This window comes from Nansenia antarctica (genome assembly GCF_963989245.1).
Source record: "Nansenia antarctica genome assembly, chromosome: 2".
Lineage (NCBI taxonomy): Eukaryota > Metazoa > Chordata > Actinopteri > Argentiniformes > Microstomatidae > Nansenia > Nansenia antarctica.
In genome coordinates, this window is record NC_137675.1 from 46713536 (window position 1) to 46729174 (window position 15639).

Below are 15639 nucleotides of genomic sequence, written 5' to 3' on the forward strand. Positions count from 1 at the left end.
CTCTACCTCATCCCTGTACGCCGCCTCGTCCCCCCCCGAGATGCAGCCCACCACGGTGGTGTCGTCTGCAAACTTTACGATGGAGTTGCTGGGGTGGACGGGGGTGAAGTCGTAGGTGTAGAGGTTGTAGAGGATGGGGCTTAGCACGCAGCCCTGGGGGGACCCAGTGCTGAGTCTGAGGGCTGTGGAGGTGTGGGGGCCCACCCGCACCCTCTGGGGTCGGTCGGTCAGGAAGTCCTTGATCCATGCACATATAGAGTGTGATAGTCCCAGGTCTAGTAGTTTGGTCACTAGCCTGTCTGGAAGGATGGTGTTGAAGGCGGAGCTGAAGTCCACAAAGAGCAGTCTCGCGTAGCTGTTTCCCCTCTCCAGGTGGGATAGAGTGGCGTGGAGAGTAGTCACTACAAATCTACATTGTGTAGATTGTCTATGGCATTGTGTAGATCAGGGGTTGGCAAGTAAGTTTGGCCTTGGGCCCAATTTTTTCTGAGCCACTAGATGGCTGTTTAAAATTGTGACATGTTCTATGGCATTGTGTAGATTGTCTATGGCATTGTGTAGATTGTCTATGGCATTGTGTAGATTGTCTATGGCATTGTGTAGATTGTCTATGGCATTGTGTAGATTGTCCATGGCATTGTGTAGATTGTCTATGGCATTGTGTAGATTGTCCATGGCATTGTGTAGATTGTCTATGGCATTGTGTAGATTGTCTATGGCATTGTGTAGATTGTCTATGGCATTGTGTAGATTGTCTATGGCATTGTGTAGATTGTCTATGGCATTGTGTAGCTTGTTCCTGTGTTCCTCTCTCTAAGGTGGGCTGGAGCCGGTGCTGCGAGGTCTGTTGGGCACAGCGGCAGCCGCCGTGTCGACTGACAAGCTGCTGACAGAAGAGCTGACAGAGAGGCTGGTGGTGCTGAACATCCCAGAGGCCTTGGACCTGGCCGCTCTCAACCTGCAGCGGGGCCGTGACCACGGACTCCCAGGTCAGACACAACAGGGGGTTATCTCCAACATTGAACGTCTGCTACACGTATACCTTCAAATCTTATTTCAAAATCCCTCATTTCATTCTGTAATCAACACGTTGCATCATTAAAGCGGACTCACGCTTAATCATTTCCCTCACTTCTCTGTGCTTTGAGTGAAAGCATGATTAATTCATGAGCTACTAGAATTAACTTGATTTTGCCAACCTGTCTGACAAGGCAAACCATTCTCTTCTCAAACATCCTTAACTGCTCTTGTCACCACCTTGTGGCGGCTTTTGGCATCACTTCACAGCTTGAGTCACCCTCCATGACACATAATTCAGAAATGTGTTACATACTTCTGTGTCTTCACAAAGAACAACATTTCCTCAGGGACCCTGAACTTCCACCATGATGGATTTTCCACCAGTTTGAATTGTGTGCTTATTCGGTTGTTAAGTCTGACGTCAAACGTGACGTTTAGCAATTTCCGGGTCCAAACCAGAAATTCCCTGCACCAGAGTACCAGTGTACTAAAGCACCAGAGTACCAGTGTACTAAAGCACCAGAGTACCAGTGTACTAAAGCACCAGAGTACCAGTGTACTAAAGCACCAGAGTACCAGTGTACTAAAGCACCAGAGTACCAGTGTACTAAAGCACCAGAGTACCAGTGTACTAAAGCACCAGAGTACCAGTGTACTAAAGCACCAGAGTACCAGTGTAATAAAGCACCAGAGTACCAGTGTACTAAAGCACCAGAGTACCAGTGTACTAAAGCACCAGAGTACCAGTGTACTACAGCGGTAGAATGACAGTTCAATCGTTTTTTAGACTGGGATCTATTCATACAACAAGGGACACAGCACTTTCCCATTTTTCCCATATTTGTCAGCGTCTTTGAGCCTCGGAAAAGCGCTATATAAATATAATGAATTATTATTACTACTGAGGCATTTCAAAGAGAGCGCCTCAGCCAACTTTGGACCCGGAAACACGTCACGACTTAACAACCGAATAGCTTGAAAGAATCATGTAGTCCTAACCACCTCCAAGAACCTCTGGAAAAGTAAAATGCGAAATCTTTAAATGATGTCGACATTTAAAACCTGTTTTACCTAACCTAACCCTGTTTAAAACATGTTTTGTTTTGTTGTTATGAAAGGGTCAGCATAATGAAGTCACATTCTCATGTTTTCCAGGATATAATGATTGGAGGACGTTCTGTGGACTCAACAGGATCGATACACAAGAGGATTTCAGAAAGGTTGTCAGGGACGCAAGTGTTGTTGTCAAACTACTGGACCTGTACCGTCACCCTGACAACATTGACCTGTGGCTGGGAGGCCTGGTGGAGGAACCGCTGGACGGCTCCAGGACTGGACCTCTCTTCTCATGCTTAATTGGAAAGCAGATGAGGATGCTTCGGGATGGGGACAGGTCTTTTTTTTTATGCATTTGCATGTTAAAACACAGTATATGTTAGCCCTAGTTATGGAGAATGGTAGCCTACTTGCTAATAATAATAATATAAAATATATATGATGCTTACATTCACACCACAATACAGTAGGTCAGAGATTAGAGGATGATCGACGGTGTGACAATGTCGCGATACGTTACATTATTAAAGCCAACTCGTGCTTATGTCAGACTGCGCTAAAACATTTCCCCATTTCTCTGTGCTGTGAGACAATGCTTGATGACGGTGTGAGAGTAGATAGGAGTTGGTCTCATTGCTTAAATGAAATAATCATTAACCATATTTAAAACACTTCCACTCTTCATCTCTGCAATTCAAGAGCTGCTACAGTAAACTAGATGTTTCTATCTATATGATAAGGGAAGCTAATAAGGCAAACCGTTCTCTTTTTAAACATACTTCACAGCTCCATTTTTTACATTTTTGGCATTTAGCAGACGCCTTATTCCAAAGCGACTTACAATCAATACATTTGACTAAGCAAGTGAATCATCAATCCACCAGTCGTAGCAGGAATTCAGATTCAGATTCAGATAACGTTTATTGCCACTATGCATTACACATATAGGAATTTGCTTCGTCACCACAGCAAGTGCGTTTATACTTTTTTCACGAGTCAAAAAACAGGACAACACAACAACAACAACACAGGACAGACAACAGTGCATTGGATAGTGCGGTATAAAGTGCAGTGCAGAGTTTTTACAGTGAGTCCAGTTCAGTCCTGGGCAGACTTGGGGGCGGGGGGGAGGGGGAAGCCAGAGTCATTTATCAGCCTGACGGCTGAGGGGTAGAAGCTGAGCCTGTGGCGGGCCTTCAGTGCCTTAGGCAGCCGCAACCTTCTTCCAGAGGGAAGCAGGGTGAGGAGGCCGTGGTCGGGGTGGAAGGGGTCTGCCATGATCTTCCTTGCCCTCCTCAGAGCCCTGGTGTCATGCAGGGAGTTGAGGGAGGGCAAGGGACAGCCGATCACCCTCTCTGCTGAACGTAGCACCCGCTGCAACTTGGCCTTGTTCTTGGTCGTTGCAGCAGGGAACCAGGTGATGATGGAGTGGGTGAGGATGGACTCTATGATGGCCGTGTAAAACTGGACCATCATGGACCTCGGCAGCCTGAGTTTCCTCAGCTGCCGGAGGAAGAACATCCTCTTCTGGGCCTTCTTCGTGAGGGCCTCGGTGTTCTGCTCCCACTTTAGGTCCCGGGAGATGGTCATGCCTAGAAAGCGGCATGACTCCACGGAGGCCACCGGGGTACCTCCCAGCGTGATGGGAGGGGGCAGGGCTGCTTTCCTTCGGAAGTCCACCACCATCTCCACTGTTTTCAGAGCATTTAGCTCCAGATTGTTTAAACTGCACCAGCTCTGCAGCCCCTCGATCTCACCCCTGTAGGCAGATTCGTCCCCCCCGGAGATGAGGCCCACCAGGGTGGTGTCGTCTGCAAACTTCAGGAGCTTGACCGAGGGGTGGCGGGAGACACAGCTGTTGGTGTAAAGGGAGAATAGTGCTGGAGACAGGACGCAGCCCTGCGGGGAGCCCGTGCTGGTGGACCTGGAGCTGGAAATGCTCTTCCCCAGCTTCACCCGCTGAGACCTGTCAGTCAGGAAGTCTGTGATCCACCTGCAGGTGGAGTCCGGCACCTGCAGAAGGGATAGCTGGTGCTCCAGGATGTGTGGGAGGATCGTGTTGAAGGCCGAGCTGAAGTCCACGAACAGGATCCTGGCGTAGTTGCCTGCAGTGTCTAGGTGTTCTAGTACGTAGTGCAGAGCCATGTTCACGGCGTCCTCCGTGGATCTATTGGCTCTGTACGCGAACTGCAGGGGGTCCAGCACAGGATCCGTGATGAGCTTCAGGTAGGCCAGGACAAGGCGCTCCAGGACCTTCATGACGACAGAGGTCAGAGCGACGGGTCTGTAGTCGTTGAGGCCTGTGACCTTGGCCTTCTTGGGGACGGGGATGATGGTTGATGCCTTGAAGCACGCTGGGACGTGACACAGCTCCAGCGAGGCGTTGAAGATGTGGGTAAACACCGGGGCCAGCTGGTCGGCGCAGTGCTTCAGGACAGAGGGAGAGACGGAATCCGGACCAGCTGCCTTCCGGGGATTCTGCCTCTTAAACAGTCTGTTTACCTCTCGCACTGTGACAGAGAGAGGGGGTGGGGAAAGGGGGGTGGGGGTGGGCGGGGCGGGTGAGGAGGGGGGAGGGAGGGGGGGGGAGGGGGGAGGGTGGGGGTAGCAGGAGGGACATTGGCCCCCCTGGGGGACGGGGGTGGTGGTTGTAGCCGGGGGGTGTGGAGGGAGAGGGCGGGGGTGGGCGGGAACCTCTCTTTCTCAAACCTACAGTAGAACTCGTTCAGCTCGTTAGCGAGAGGGAGGTTGTCGGACATCAGCGGGGACCTGGGTTTGTAGTTGGTGATGGTCTTTAGGCCTTTCCAGACGGAGGCGGAATCCCCCTCAGAGAGCTGTTGCTGCAGCTTCTCCGAAAAGCGATGCTTCGCCTCCTTCACCGCTTTGGCGAACCTGTACTTGGCCTGCTTGACCCGGTCCACGTCCCCACTGCGCCTAGCCACCTCCTTCTCTGACCTCAGACGCCTGAGTTGGGATGAAAACCAGGGCTTGTCGTTGTTGAAGGACTTCCTGGAGCGGAGGGGGACACACACCTCCTCGCCAAAGCTGATAAATAATGTAACAGTGTCTGTGTATACATCCAGATTGTTACCAGCCTCTGGCCCCGCCCACTCCACCAAGTCCTGGTCACAGCCTGCACTCTCCAACCAGGCGCAGAGTCGCTAACATGCCTCACTGGACCACACCCTGAATCGCCGTACAACAGGTTTAGAGAGTTTTAACCTCTGCCTGTAGCGAGGGATCAGGTGTATGAGGATGTGGTCACTGTAGCCCAGTGCAGCACGGGGGACAGAATGGTAGGCTTGACGAGCTGTACAGTAGCAATGGTCCAGAGTGTTCACCCGCCTGGTGGGACACGTGACTTGCTGCCTGTATTTGGGGAGCGCCCGGCTAAGATTAGCCTGGTTAAAATCCCCCAAAACAACAACAAAACTGTCCGGGTAACTACGTTCCACACTCATCAATTGCTCTGCCAGTGTGTCTACTGCTGCGGTGACGTCAGCATCAGGTGGAATGTAGACACACGCGAGAATCCAGGAAGAGTAATCCAGCTCAGGCCCGGGGCCATTGATAGAAGGAAAAACCTTTTAAACCTCTCTAAACCTAGTTTCTTTTTGGGGGTTTTATATAGACACTGGAGAAACAGAGAAACGGTACAAGGTAGCAATATACGTTTTTAGGGACACGGTAGAGGGGAAAAGCGGGTGTCTTCAGGGACACAGTGGAGGGGAAAGCGGGTGTCTTCAGGGACACAGTAGAGGGGGAAAGCGGGTGTCTTCAGGGACACAGTAGAGGGGGAAAGCGGGTGTCTTCAGGGACACAGTAGAGGGGGAAAGCGGGTGTCTTCAGGGACACAGTAGAGGGGGAAAGCGGGTGTCTTCAGGGACACAGTAGAGGGGAAAGCGGGTGTCTTCAGGGACACAGTAGAGGGGAAAAGCGGGTGTCTTCAGGGACACAGTAGAGGGGGAAAGCGGGTGTCTTCAGGGACACAGTAGAGGGGAAAGCGGGTGTCTTCAGGGACACAGTAGAGGGGAAAGCGGGTGTCTTCAGGGACACAGTAGAGGGGAAAAGCGGGTGTCTTCAGGGACACAGTAGAGGGGAAAAGCGGGTGTCTTCAGGGACACAGTAGAGGGGAAAGCGGGTGTCTTCAGGGACACAGTAGAGGGGAAAAGCGGGTGTCTTCAGGGACACAGTAGAGGGGAAAAGCGGGTGTCTTCAGGGACACGGTAGAGGGGAAAAGCGGGTGTCTTCAGGGACACAGTAGAGGGGAAAAGCGGGTGTCTTCAGGGACACGGTAGAGGGGAAAAGCGGGTGTCTTCAGGGACACGGTAGAGGGGAAAAGCGGGTGTCTTCAGGGACACTGTAGAGGGGAAAAGCGGGTGTCTTCAGGGACACAGTAGAGGGGAAAGCGGGTGTCTTCAGGAGACGCAGCTTGTGGTGCACTTCACACCTTGTGTTTAGATCAGAGGATGGGCGGCTGTGTCTCAGGAGGTAGAGCTGGCGTCTTATGATCGCAAGGTTGGCAGATCGGTGGTTCAAGCCCCAGCTGGCCACATGTCGAAGTGTCCTTGGGCAAGATACTTAACCCCAAAATTGCTCCCAATGAGCGGGCCGGCGCCTTGCATGGTAGCTTGTCGCCATTGGTGTGTGAATGTGTGTGTGAATGGGTGAATGAGAGGCCATTGTAAAGCGCTTTGGAATAAGGCGTTATATAAGTCAGTCCATTTACCATTTACCATTTGTGTTTGCTGTAGCAGCGGGTATACCCCATTGTAGCAGCGGCATTGAGGTATACCCCACTGTAGCAGCGGCATTGAGGTATACCCCACTGCAATGTCCATGTGCTCGTATTAATCACAGGCACACTGTAGACTTCTTTTAATCAAAGTAAGGATGTTGTTGGATTGCTGAAGTCCTCTTCTGTCTCCAAGATGGGGTTTTATATTCCAAAAATACCCCCCCAAAATGTTACTTTTGCTTTCATCATGACATCTCGTCATTACTGTACCTCATACCTGCCACCTACAATACAAGCACAACACAGGTGGATCGAAACACAAATAACGCAACTTGAATAATGGAGGCAAAATCTCTTTCCTTCATTTGGGGAAAATTAAACCCCATCACAGAGACCAAAAAGCACCTAAACAATACAGCAACATTTTCTTTGACATAATCCAAAATCAAAAACTGCAAAACAGCTTTATACTATCTTATCCTGAAGTGATTTTGAAAATGTAAGGATACTGGGTGGTAGAACGCACATATCTAGGAAAGGTCATGAAAGGAGGGTCCTGAAATTTGATCGAGTGCAAAGATAGAATTTTGTTTTTACTCACAGGGGTAAACATTGTCATTCTTCAGATAATATTGGATATTGTAATTGATGACGTTTGTGTTGTTGCAGGTTCTGGTGGGAGAGTGAGGGTGTGTTCACGCTGCAGCAGAGGGCCGAGCTGCGAAGGCACTCCCTGTCTCGTGTCGTCTGTGACAACAGTGAAGTCAAAGAGGTTCCCCTTGACCCCTTCAGTCTGGAGAAATACCCAGACGGGTTTATTTTGTGTGACGACATCCCATCCATGAGCCTGGACGCCTGGGGAGAGGACCCAAGCACAGGTGTGATAAGTCTGATTTCTCATTTATAATGTTGTAACGTTAATATAAGGTTCTATCTCCATTTTTGTCAAAATTTTGTTTTTTTACATAATCTGATCCATTAGGTGTTTATTAATGCCTGTGTGGTGTTATTTTTAAAATGTTGACATTTTTGAGTTAGTAATGAATAAAATACAAAGGTTCCATCTCACAAAACATAATGGAATGTAAAAACGCTCAATATCTCTGAACTACCCTAAACGGAGATAGAACCAGATAATTCTAAGCTCACGATGTGTATTAAATCAAAATGCTTGGTGCTAATCTTAGTGTCAGCACCCATCCCACCCATATGTGCTTGTTGTGCATCTAATTCCAAAACCATGGGCATTAATATGGAGTTGGTCCCACCTTTGCTGCTATAACAGCTTCCACTCTTCTGGGAAGACTTTCTACTAGATTTTAGAATATGGATGGGGGGATTTGCTCCCATTCAGCCACAAGAGCATTAATGAGGTCGGGCACTGATGTTGGGCGAGAACCTGACCTTTCTCTCCAGGGTCTCGACTGTTGTCATAGGCACTGCATAAACCACTGGAAGATCCAGGCCTTGAACCTCCCCGGCAGGCCTTGTTTTGTCCACCTTGGTGAGCCAGGCATCAAGCTCTTAGCTGTTAGTTTTCTGGATGGAGAGAGCATCTTTGAGGCTGCAGTCAAAGATCTTGATTGGCTGCTCTGTAACGGACAGCTGTTAGCCGGAACCGGAGGTTTCCAGCTCATCCTTGCCCAGGTGATGAGCTTCTCTAGGCCTTTGAGTATCCACCTGCTGCCCGGGACAGATGTAGTAGTGACAGTCAGGTCGTCCATGAATGCTCTTATTGGGGGCTGTCGTCGCACTCCAGTCTTGGTCAAAGGGCCCCTGCATTCCACCTCTGCTGACTTAATAATAATAATAATAATAATAATAATAATAATAATAATAATAATAATAATAACTTGGATTTGTATAGCACCTTTCATAAAACCCAAGGACGCTTTACAATTTTGAAGAAATGGTCAGACAGACAAAACAGAAAACAAACAAAGCAAAACAGAAACAGTGACTAGGGGCTAAAGGCCTTGGAGAACAGATGGGTTTTAAGGGCTGATTTGAGGGAGTCCAGGGTGGGGGCGTTGCGGATCACTATGGGGAGAGAGTTCCAGAGAGTAAGTGTAGCCACGCTGAAGGCTCTGTCCCCAAAGGTCCGTAGGTTGGTGCGGGGGGTGGACAGCAGGCCCATGTCAGCAGACTGCAGGTTCCGGGAAGGGGTATGCTGGGGGAGGAGAAGGGGTATGCTGGGGGAGGAGAAGGGGTATGCTGGGGGAGGAAGTCAGTTAGGTACTGGGGGGCGCAGGCCGGCAGGTTCATGGCAAGGGCGAAGCGGATGACTGAGATGGTGCAGCCTGTTATGATGCCTTTCTCAGCCTGTTATGATGCCTTTCTCAAGCCTGTTATGATGCCTTTCTCAAGCCGAAGCCAGTCTGATGGGCCGGACCCAGCAGTGACTCTTAGCCTGAATTTACCATAATAGTCCAGAATTAGGTCCTTGATCTTGCTGGGAATATGATGTCGTTGTAGGGCAAGCTCAACCAGTTTGTGCGGCATGGATCCATATGCATTTGCAAGGTCCAGCCATAATACAAGCGGGTCTCCTTCGCCTTCCCGTGCCTCCCTGATGAGCTGTGTGACGACGCCGCTGTGTTCTAGGCAGCCAGGCACTCCAGGGACCCCACCCTTCTGAGCAGAGGTGTCAATATAGCTGTTCTTCAGGAGGAACTCTGTTAGTCGCCGTGACAAGATGCTGAAAAATATCTTGGCTGATGTTCTTACGAGTTCTCTTCCTTGGGGATCCAGACACCCTCTGCACACCTCCACTGGTTGGCAACTCTTCCCTCATGTTGCCTCTCTCGACATGGCCAAACCTCTCAGAAGTTGTGATGTTGTGATGGACGTCAGGGCCTCAAGCCGGCGGTCCACCTCTCCCTTGGTCGTGGTTTCAAATATATATTGTATATATATACACTGAACACACTGATTGTTTGTATGTGAAATACCTCAATCTCTTTTGTTTAAATTCCAGACTTGATACGCTGCGGTTCACCAGGAAAGATTCAGAATGGCGATTTTGTATTTTGTTCCACATCTGGCAAATTGGTTGCATCATACTCCTGTTACCATGGTTTTAGTTTAAAGGGTGCTGCTGAAATTGTCTGCACGGAAAGTGGCTGGAGCGGTCTACCCCCTCAATGTAGAGGTATGTGACTCCTTGTGTTATCTAATGTATCTCTTAGGGGTGCACTTAACTTGTAAATGAGCCTACTTCCTACACAGAAAAACTGCTAAATAGCTTTATACTATCTTATCCTGATGTGATTTTGAAAATGTAAGGACACTGGGTGGTAGAACGCACATATCTAGGAAAAGTCATGAAAGGAGGGTCCTGAAATTTGATCGAGTGCAAAGATAGAACATTTGTCTTTACTCACAAGTAACAGACAACAAGTGTACAACAACATCAGCAGGACACAGAAAGACAGGCCCTTGGGGATATCCAAAAGTCTGTCTATACAGGACAGTCTTTAGCTGTTTTTTTTAAAAGCTTCGACCGAGCCAGCTGATCTAAGATCCAAGGGCAGAGCATTCCAAAGCCTGGGAGCCACGGTTTGGAATGCTCTATCACCCTGGGTCTTCAGTCTGGCACGGGGGACAACCAACAAACCCTGGTCAGAGGACCTGAGAGACCTACTGGGGCTGTAAGGACTCAGTAGGTCACAGATGTAAGATGAATGGGAGAGGGAGTGTGTGAATGAGATAGGTAATGAATTATCATTTGTACCTTTTTCATGTTTCTTTTCCCCAGAAAACTAAGGCAGGAGATCTTCCGTTAACAAAATCCAGGATTGTAACCAGTTATGTCTCCCCGATCTCATCCTACTGGCCTGTTAGTATCCATTTGTTATCAGTCACACATAAAAGCATGTTTGAATGTGTTTGTTTACAAGTAAAACAATTAAATGTCCATAATGTGTCCATTAAATAAAATCAAGAAAACTGCTTTAAATGGTGTGGTACTGGCCTGTCTGAGCTTACAGCTTAATTCAACCAGGAGTGCCCATACCTGTTTCATACCTGTTTCATACCTGTTTCAGCTTCACTTATCCCAGTTCGGAAGGTATCTGCGTTCTGTCCAGTGCACACACTGCAAGAATGCCCTGTCAGATTTAAGGCCAAACTTTCTAGATCTAAGCAAGCTTGCACTTAAAACAAGCAAATTTGGCTGCCAGTGCAGTAAGCAAATTTCACTTGATAAGATGTCTTAAAACAAGTCAGGCTGTCCGACTATCACTCATCTTGAAATAAGACCAAAAAGACTAATTTCAAGCAATCTATCACTATGATTATAGTCCATAAAATCTTGAAATAAGACTGGAAAGACTAATTTCAAGCAATCTATCACTACGATTATAGACCATAAAATCTTGAAATAAGACCAGAAAGTCTAAGTTCAAGCAATCTATCACCATGATTATAGCACATAAAATCTTGAAATAAGATCAGATTTAATGCAAAAAAAAGACTTTAATCACTCAAAACTAGGGTACTTTTTAGCATCAAAATGCTTAAATGGGATTCATAAAATTCTTGTTTTTAGGGAGCTACATTAGACCACATGTTCTTAAAATAAGGAAACATGCCCATTCTGAGTTTTTTATTTTTATTTTTTATTAAACACTTCTGTTCTGGTATGAGGGTGAGTACATGAACTGCTGAAACCAATCATCTCAGATCTTTTTTTTTGCAGAAATAAACCAGAAAAAACTAAAAGAAATTAGTTGTTTACTCCCCTACTGCACACCACAACAGACTTAACACATTATGAACATTTGATACAACCAATCACTAGCGGACTTTAAGATCGCCATCTGCAAGTTTAGACAACCCTCTTACTTCTTAGTGAAGTCTTGCCATTCAACCAGTGCTTTCTTGTACGAGTGAGTAAGGTCACACTCATGAATGCTGTCCTTCAGTACCTCGGTCTGGATGATGGACAACAATGTGGAAACACATTTGGGGTAGGTGAGGTGGAAGGTGTAATAACACCCCATCAGGATGAGAAGAGCCTCTTGGATCATGTCCTTAGGTAAGGTCATCAGCGGCATTGTGCCAACAGCCAGGAGGAGGTTAGTAGACTCTACCAGCAGGACTGGACTGGTGATGGGCCGTCTCTGGAGAAACACAGCGGGGTCTGCAGATGGCTGAGAGCAACAAAGAGACAAAAAGTAGAACAAAATTAAAACTCAAGCATTTTTTAATATAATTTTTTTTATTTTTTTTATTTTTATTTGTTCAGGTAATTTTCACTGAAAGGAAGCCTCTCTTTTGATCACATTCACAGTTACACACAATCACTGTACAACACACAAGCTGCCCAGTACAACCACAGTCTGATGTAATGGCCACTGAGCAGCTCCACTGGAGTTAATTTGAGTTGAACTGATGCTGATTTAAACTCACCTCAAGAACATGGAGCAGTGCCTCACTTGCTGATCCAAGCTTTTTGGGTGGGGCAGTTGGGGATGGAAACATCGAAGGAAGTGCCTTCCACAACGCAATGGCTTGTTCAGCTGAAAAACAATATGGATACATCACATGCATTGTCCTTGTTTTTGTTTGAATTTGACTGACATCAAGTGTTGTGTATTTGAAAAATAAGCACAAAAAAAAGAAGCTTTTTTGCAGTGCCCAAAATCATGGAAAAACTATGCGAACGACAGTGTACTGTATGTGTAGTGTGTATATTCCTGAAAATACATGAATCTTAATGTCACCTTGGTAAATTGTAAGATCCTGTCCCATCAAAATAATGGGAAAAAAGAAGCTAATACAATCACATCTCATGCAGCCATTACATGGTCACACCCAACTTAGAAAACATCAGTGTTTTGCATTATGCTTACATTTATCCAGACCCATTGGTGGCTTCAATGACTTGTTCCATACTCCAAAGAACAGCGCATTCTGGCAAAAGGTTTCCCATCTGGCTTTGATCTGCTCTGTGAACTTCTTGTTGTTTGCCTCTAGAAGTCGGACCATTTCTTCCATTACCTGAGTGTAAAAATCAATAGGATGAACAGCAAACCATTTCAGACTCCCACTTCATTTTAGCGAGCGATGGCATCTAGGGGTGGGGGAGAAATCGTGTGTAATTATATATATTGTGTATGTGTTTTATATCTGGACCACGAGTCCATATTACAGTTTGAATTGAATTGAATAATACAAAACAATTGTAATTACAACAAATTATCGAGGGAATTATGTAAGTCACTCACATGCTTGGGGTCTTTGAAGCAGGGATATGCTTCTAGGACCGTCTGGGTCCTCTCCTCTTCTTTGGGTGAACATGCATGTATAAAGTCTCTCCTCGCAAGATCCAAGAGATGAGCCACATCATGTTTGTTCGGTCTAGGTTTCTTCCACAACTCCTGAAGGGCTTGGTGGTGTCTGGCTTGCATTTCCCTGGAGTCATGGCCTGGCACTGAATCAACAACAAAAGTATTTAAACTTTTACTACCAACTTCCTTCTGAGAATTCACACCAAAGCAGCGAATAGATATGTGCATAGAGGTCACAGAGACTAGAGACAGGTGTTAGTCTCGAGCCCTGATATAATTTATGGAGTTTTTACAAGGAAGTATGAAAGGGGTGAAAATGTTCAAAAATGAGCTGAATCAGATGAAATGTCTGATTTTATTCAGACATTAATTTAACCCTAGCGCCAAAAATGAATAAATATCAAAAATCTGTACCAAATCACACAGTGCCAGACGTGTCCCCCTGCTTAAGCCAGTACATATCCAGGCCCGTCTGAAGTTTGCTAGACAGCATTTGGATGATCCAGAAGAGGATTGGGAGAATGTCATATGGTCAGATGAAACCAAAATAGAAGTTTTTGATAAAAACTCAACTCGTCGTGTTTGGAGGAGAAAGAATGCTGAGTTGCATCCAAAGAACACCATACCTACTGTGAAGCATGGGGGTGGAAACATCATGCTTTGGGGCTGTCTTTCTGCAAAAGGGACCAGGACAACTGATCCATGTAAAGGAAAGAATGAATGGGGCCATGTATCGTGAGATTTTGAGTGAAAACCTCCTTCCATCAGCAAGGGCATTGAAGATGAAACGTGGCTGGGTCTTTCAGCATGACAATGATCCCAAACACACCGCCCGGGCAACAAAGGAGTGGCTTCGTAAGAAGCATTTCAAGGTCCTGGAGTGGCCTAGCCAGTCTCCAGATCTCAACCCCATAGAAAATCTTTGGAGGGAGTTGAAAGTCTGTGTTGCCCAGCGACAGCCCCAAAACATCACTTCTCTAAAGGAGATCTGCATGGAGGAATGGGCCAAAATACCAGCAACAGTATGTGAAAACCTTGTGAAGACTTACAGAAAACGTTTGACCTCTGTCATTGCCAACAAAGGGTATATAACAAAGTATATAAAGTAGTGAGATTAACTTTTGTTATTGACCAAATACTTATTTTCTACCATAATTAGCAAATAAGTTCTTTAAAAACCAGACAATGTGATTTTCTGGATTTTATTTCTCATTTTGTCTCTCATAGTTGAGGTATACCTATGATGAAAATTACAGGCCTCTCTCTTCTTTTTAAGTGGGAGAACATGCACAATTGGTGGCTGACTAAATACTTTTTTGCCCCACTGTAAGAACATAACAGATTAGCAGAGACATCTTCTTAATTTACCTGTGCTGTCATCACTATCCAGGTCAGAGGTCGTGTCCTCTGGGGGGTCAGTGGTCGTGTCCTCTGGGGGGTCAGTGGTCGTGTCCTCTGGGGGGTCAGTGTTCTTTTCTTGACGTTTCTTTGAACGAGGAGTTTGGCTGGGCTTGGGAGTTGATGGTGGGCTCATCAAATTCTGGCTTGACTTGACATTCTGCAGTCTTTTGATAATTTGACGGAGGATTGCATCCTGTGGTGAAAAATGGACATGCGACTCATTAGGAGATATGAAAGAGAGATGAGACGACATTTAAAAGGTACGGTAGATACATTGAGAAAAATAAAGCAAATATGTTTTAATGCAATACTGCATAATACAGTTTTGAGCAAGTAAAACATATCTTTGGTCGGTAAATTCCTTCGCAATTAACTGTGCAAAATGGACAGATATCAATTACATACAATATTGGTGTGCTTATGAAAAGTAAATGTCAAGAGATGACAATAACTTCTACCTACCCATGGTTGTCTAGTGCTATCCTTATCTTGCAGCATTGGATAGTACTCAATCAACCTTTTGGCCATGGCAGACACCTCATCACGAGAGGGATACTTCATGTCTCCCCTGTCCTGCATTTCATTAGCCCTCAGGATCTAAATCATGCTTGCCATGGTGTTTCTGACCAAGCGGCACCTGAGCTCTTTGGACATGGTGCACTCGTGTGCTCTGCCGCAACACTCCAGCTCAGAATGGTACTTGCGGACTTGGTTCAGCTCTGAATCTGTGTAAATAACAGTCTGGGCTGCTTATCTTCATGATCTTTTTAGGAGACACACGTTTTGGTGTTGACGTCTGGGGTAGGCTCGTGTGGTCCCCTGTGGCCACTTCAGAAGTTAAGATCTCCTGCACAAAAATAATATGTAATATTAATAACAAAAACTACCTCATAATATTTGTTTATATATTCAATATCCATTTTTTGTGTGTGCTAAATGTAGGCGCTTGTTAGACTGGCTCTAGGACCCGAGGGACATCAGTAGTAGTGGGGCTGGTCAGAACAACTTACCTCTGGATGCACTGCTTCCCAAATTGACTTCCTTCTGAGGAAGTTCTCTAGCCCCGGTAGAAGGTCCCTCAGAGCGCTTTTTCACAAGTGTTGAGTGACAAACTTAAGGACGAACTAGCTA

General features: G+C 46.4%; 1 protein-coding gene across 1 annotated transcript in view; it reads left to right on the plus strand.

Moving 5' to 3' along the window:
- LOC308150194 (thyroid peroxidase-like) overlaps positions 1-10579 on the plus strand; it is a gene marked incomplete at both ends in the record, with an annotated part of 35176 nt that extends 24597 nt beyond the window's left edge. The window contains 4 exons of the mRNA XM_080523053.1: positions 819-989; positions 2176-2413; positions 7484-7692; positions 10572-10579. Of these exons, the coding sequence (XP_080379179.1) occupies positions 819-989; positions 2176-2413; positions 7484-7692; positions 10572-10579 (626 nt within the window). The remainder of the gene's footprint in view (positions 1-818; positions 990-2175; positions 2414-7483; positions 7693-10571) is intronic.
- Between the last annotated feature and the right edge of the window lie 5060 nt (positions 10580-15639).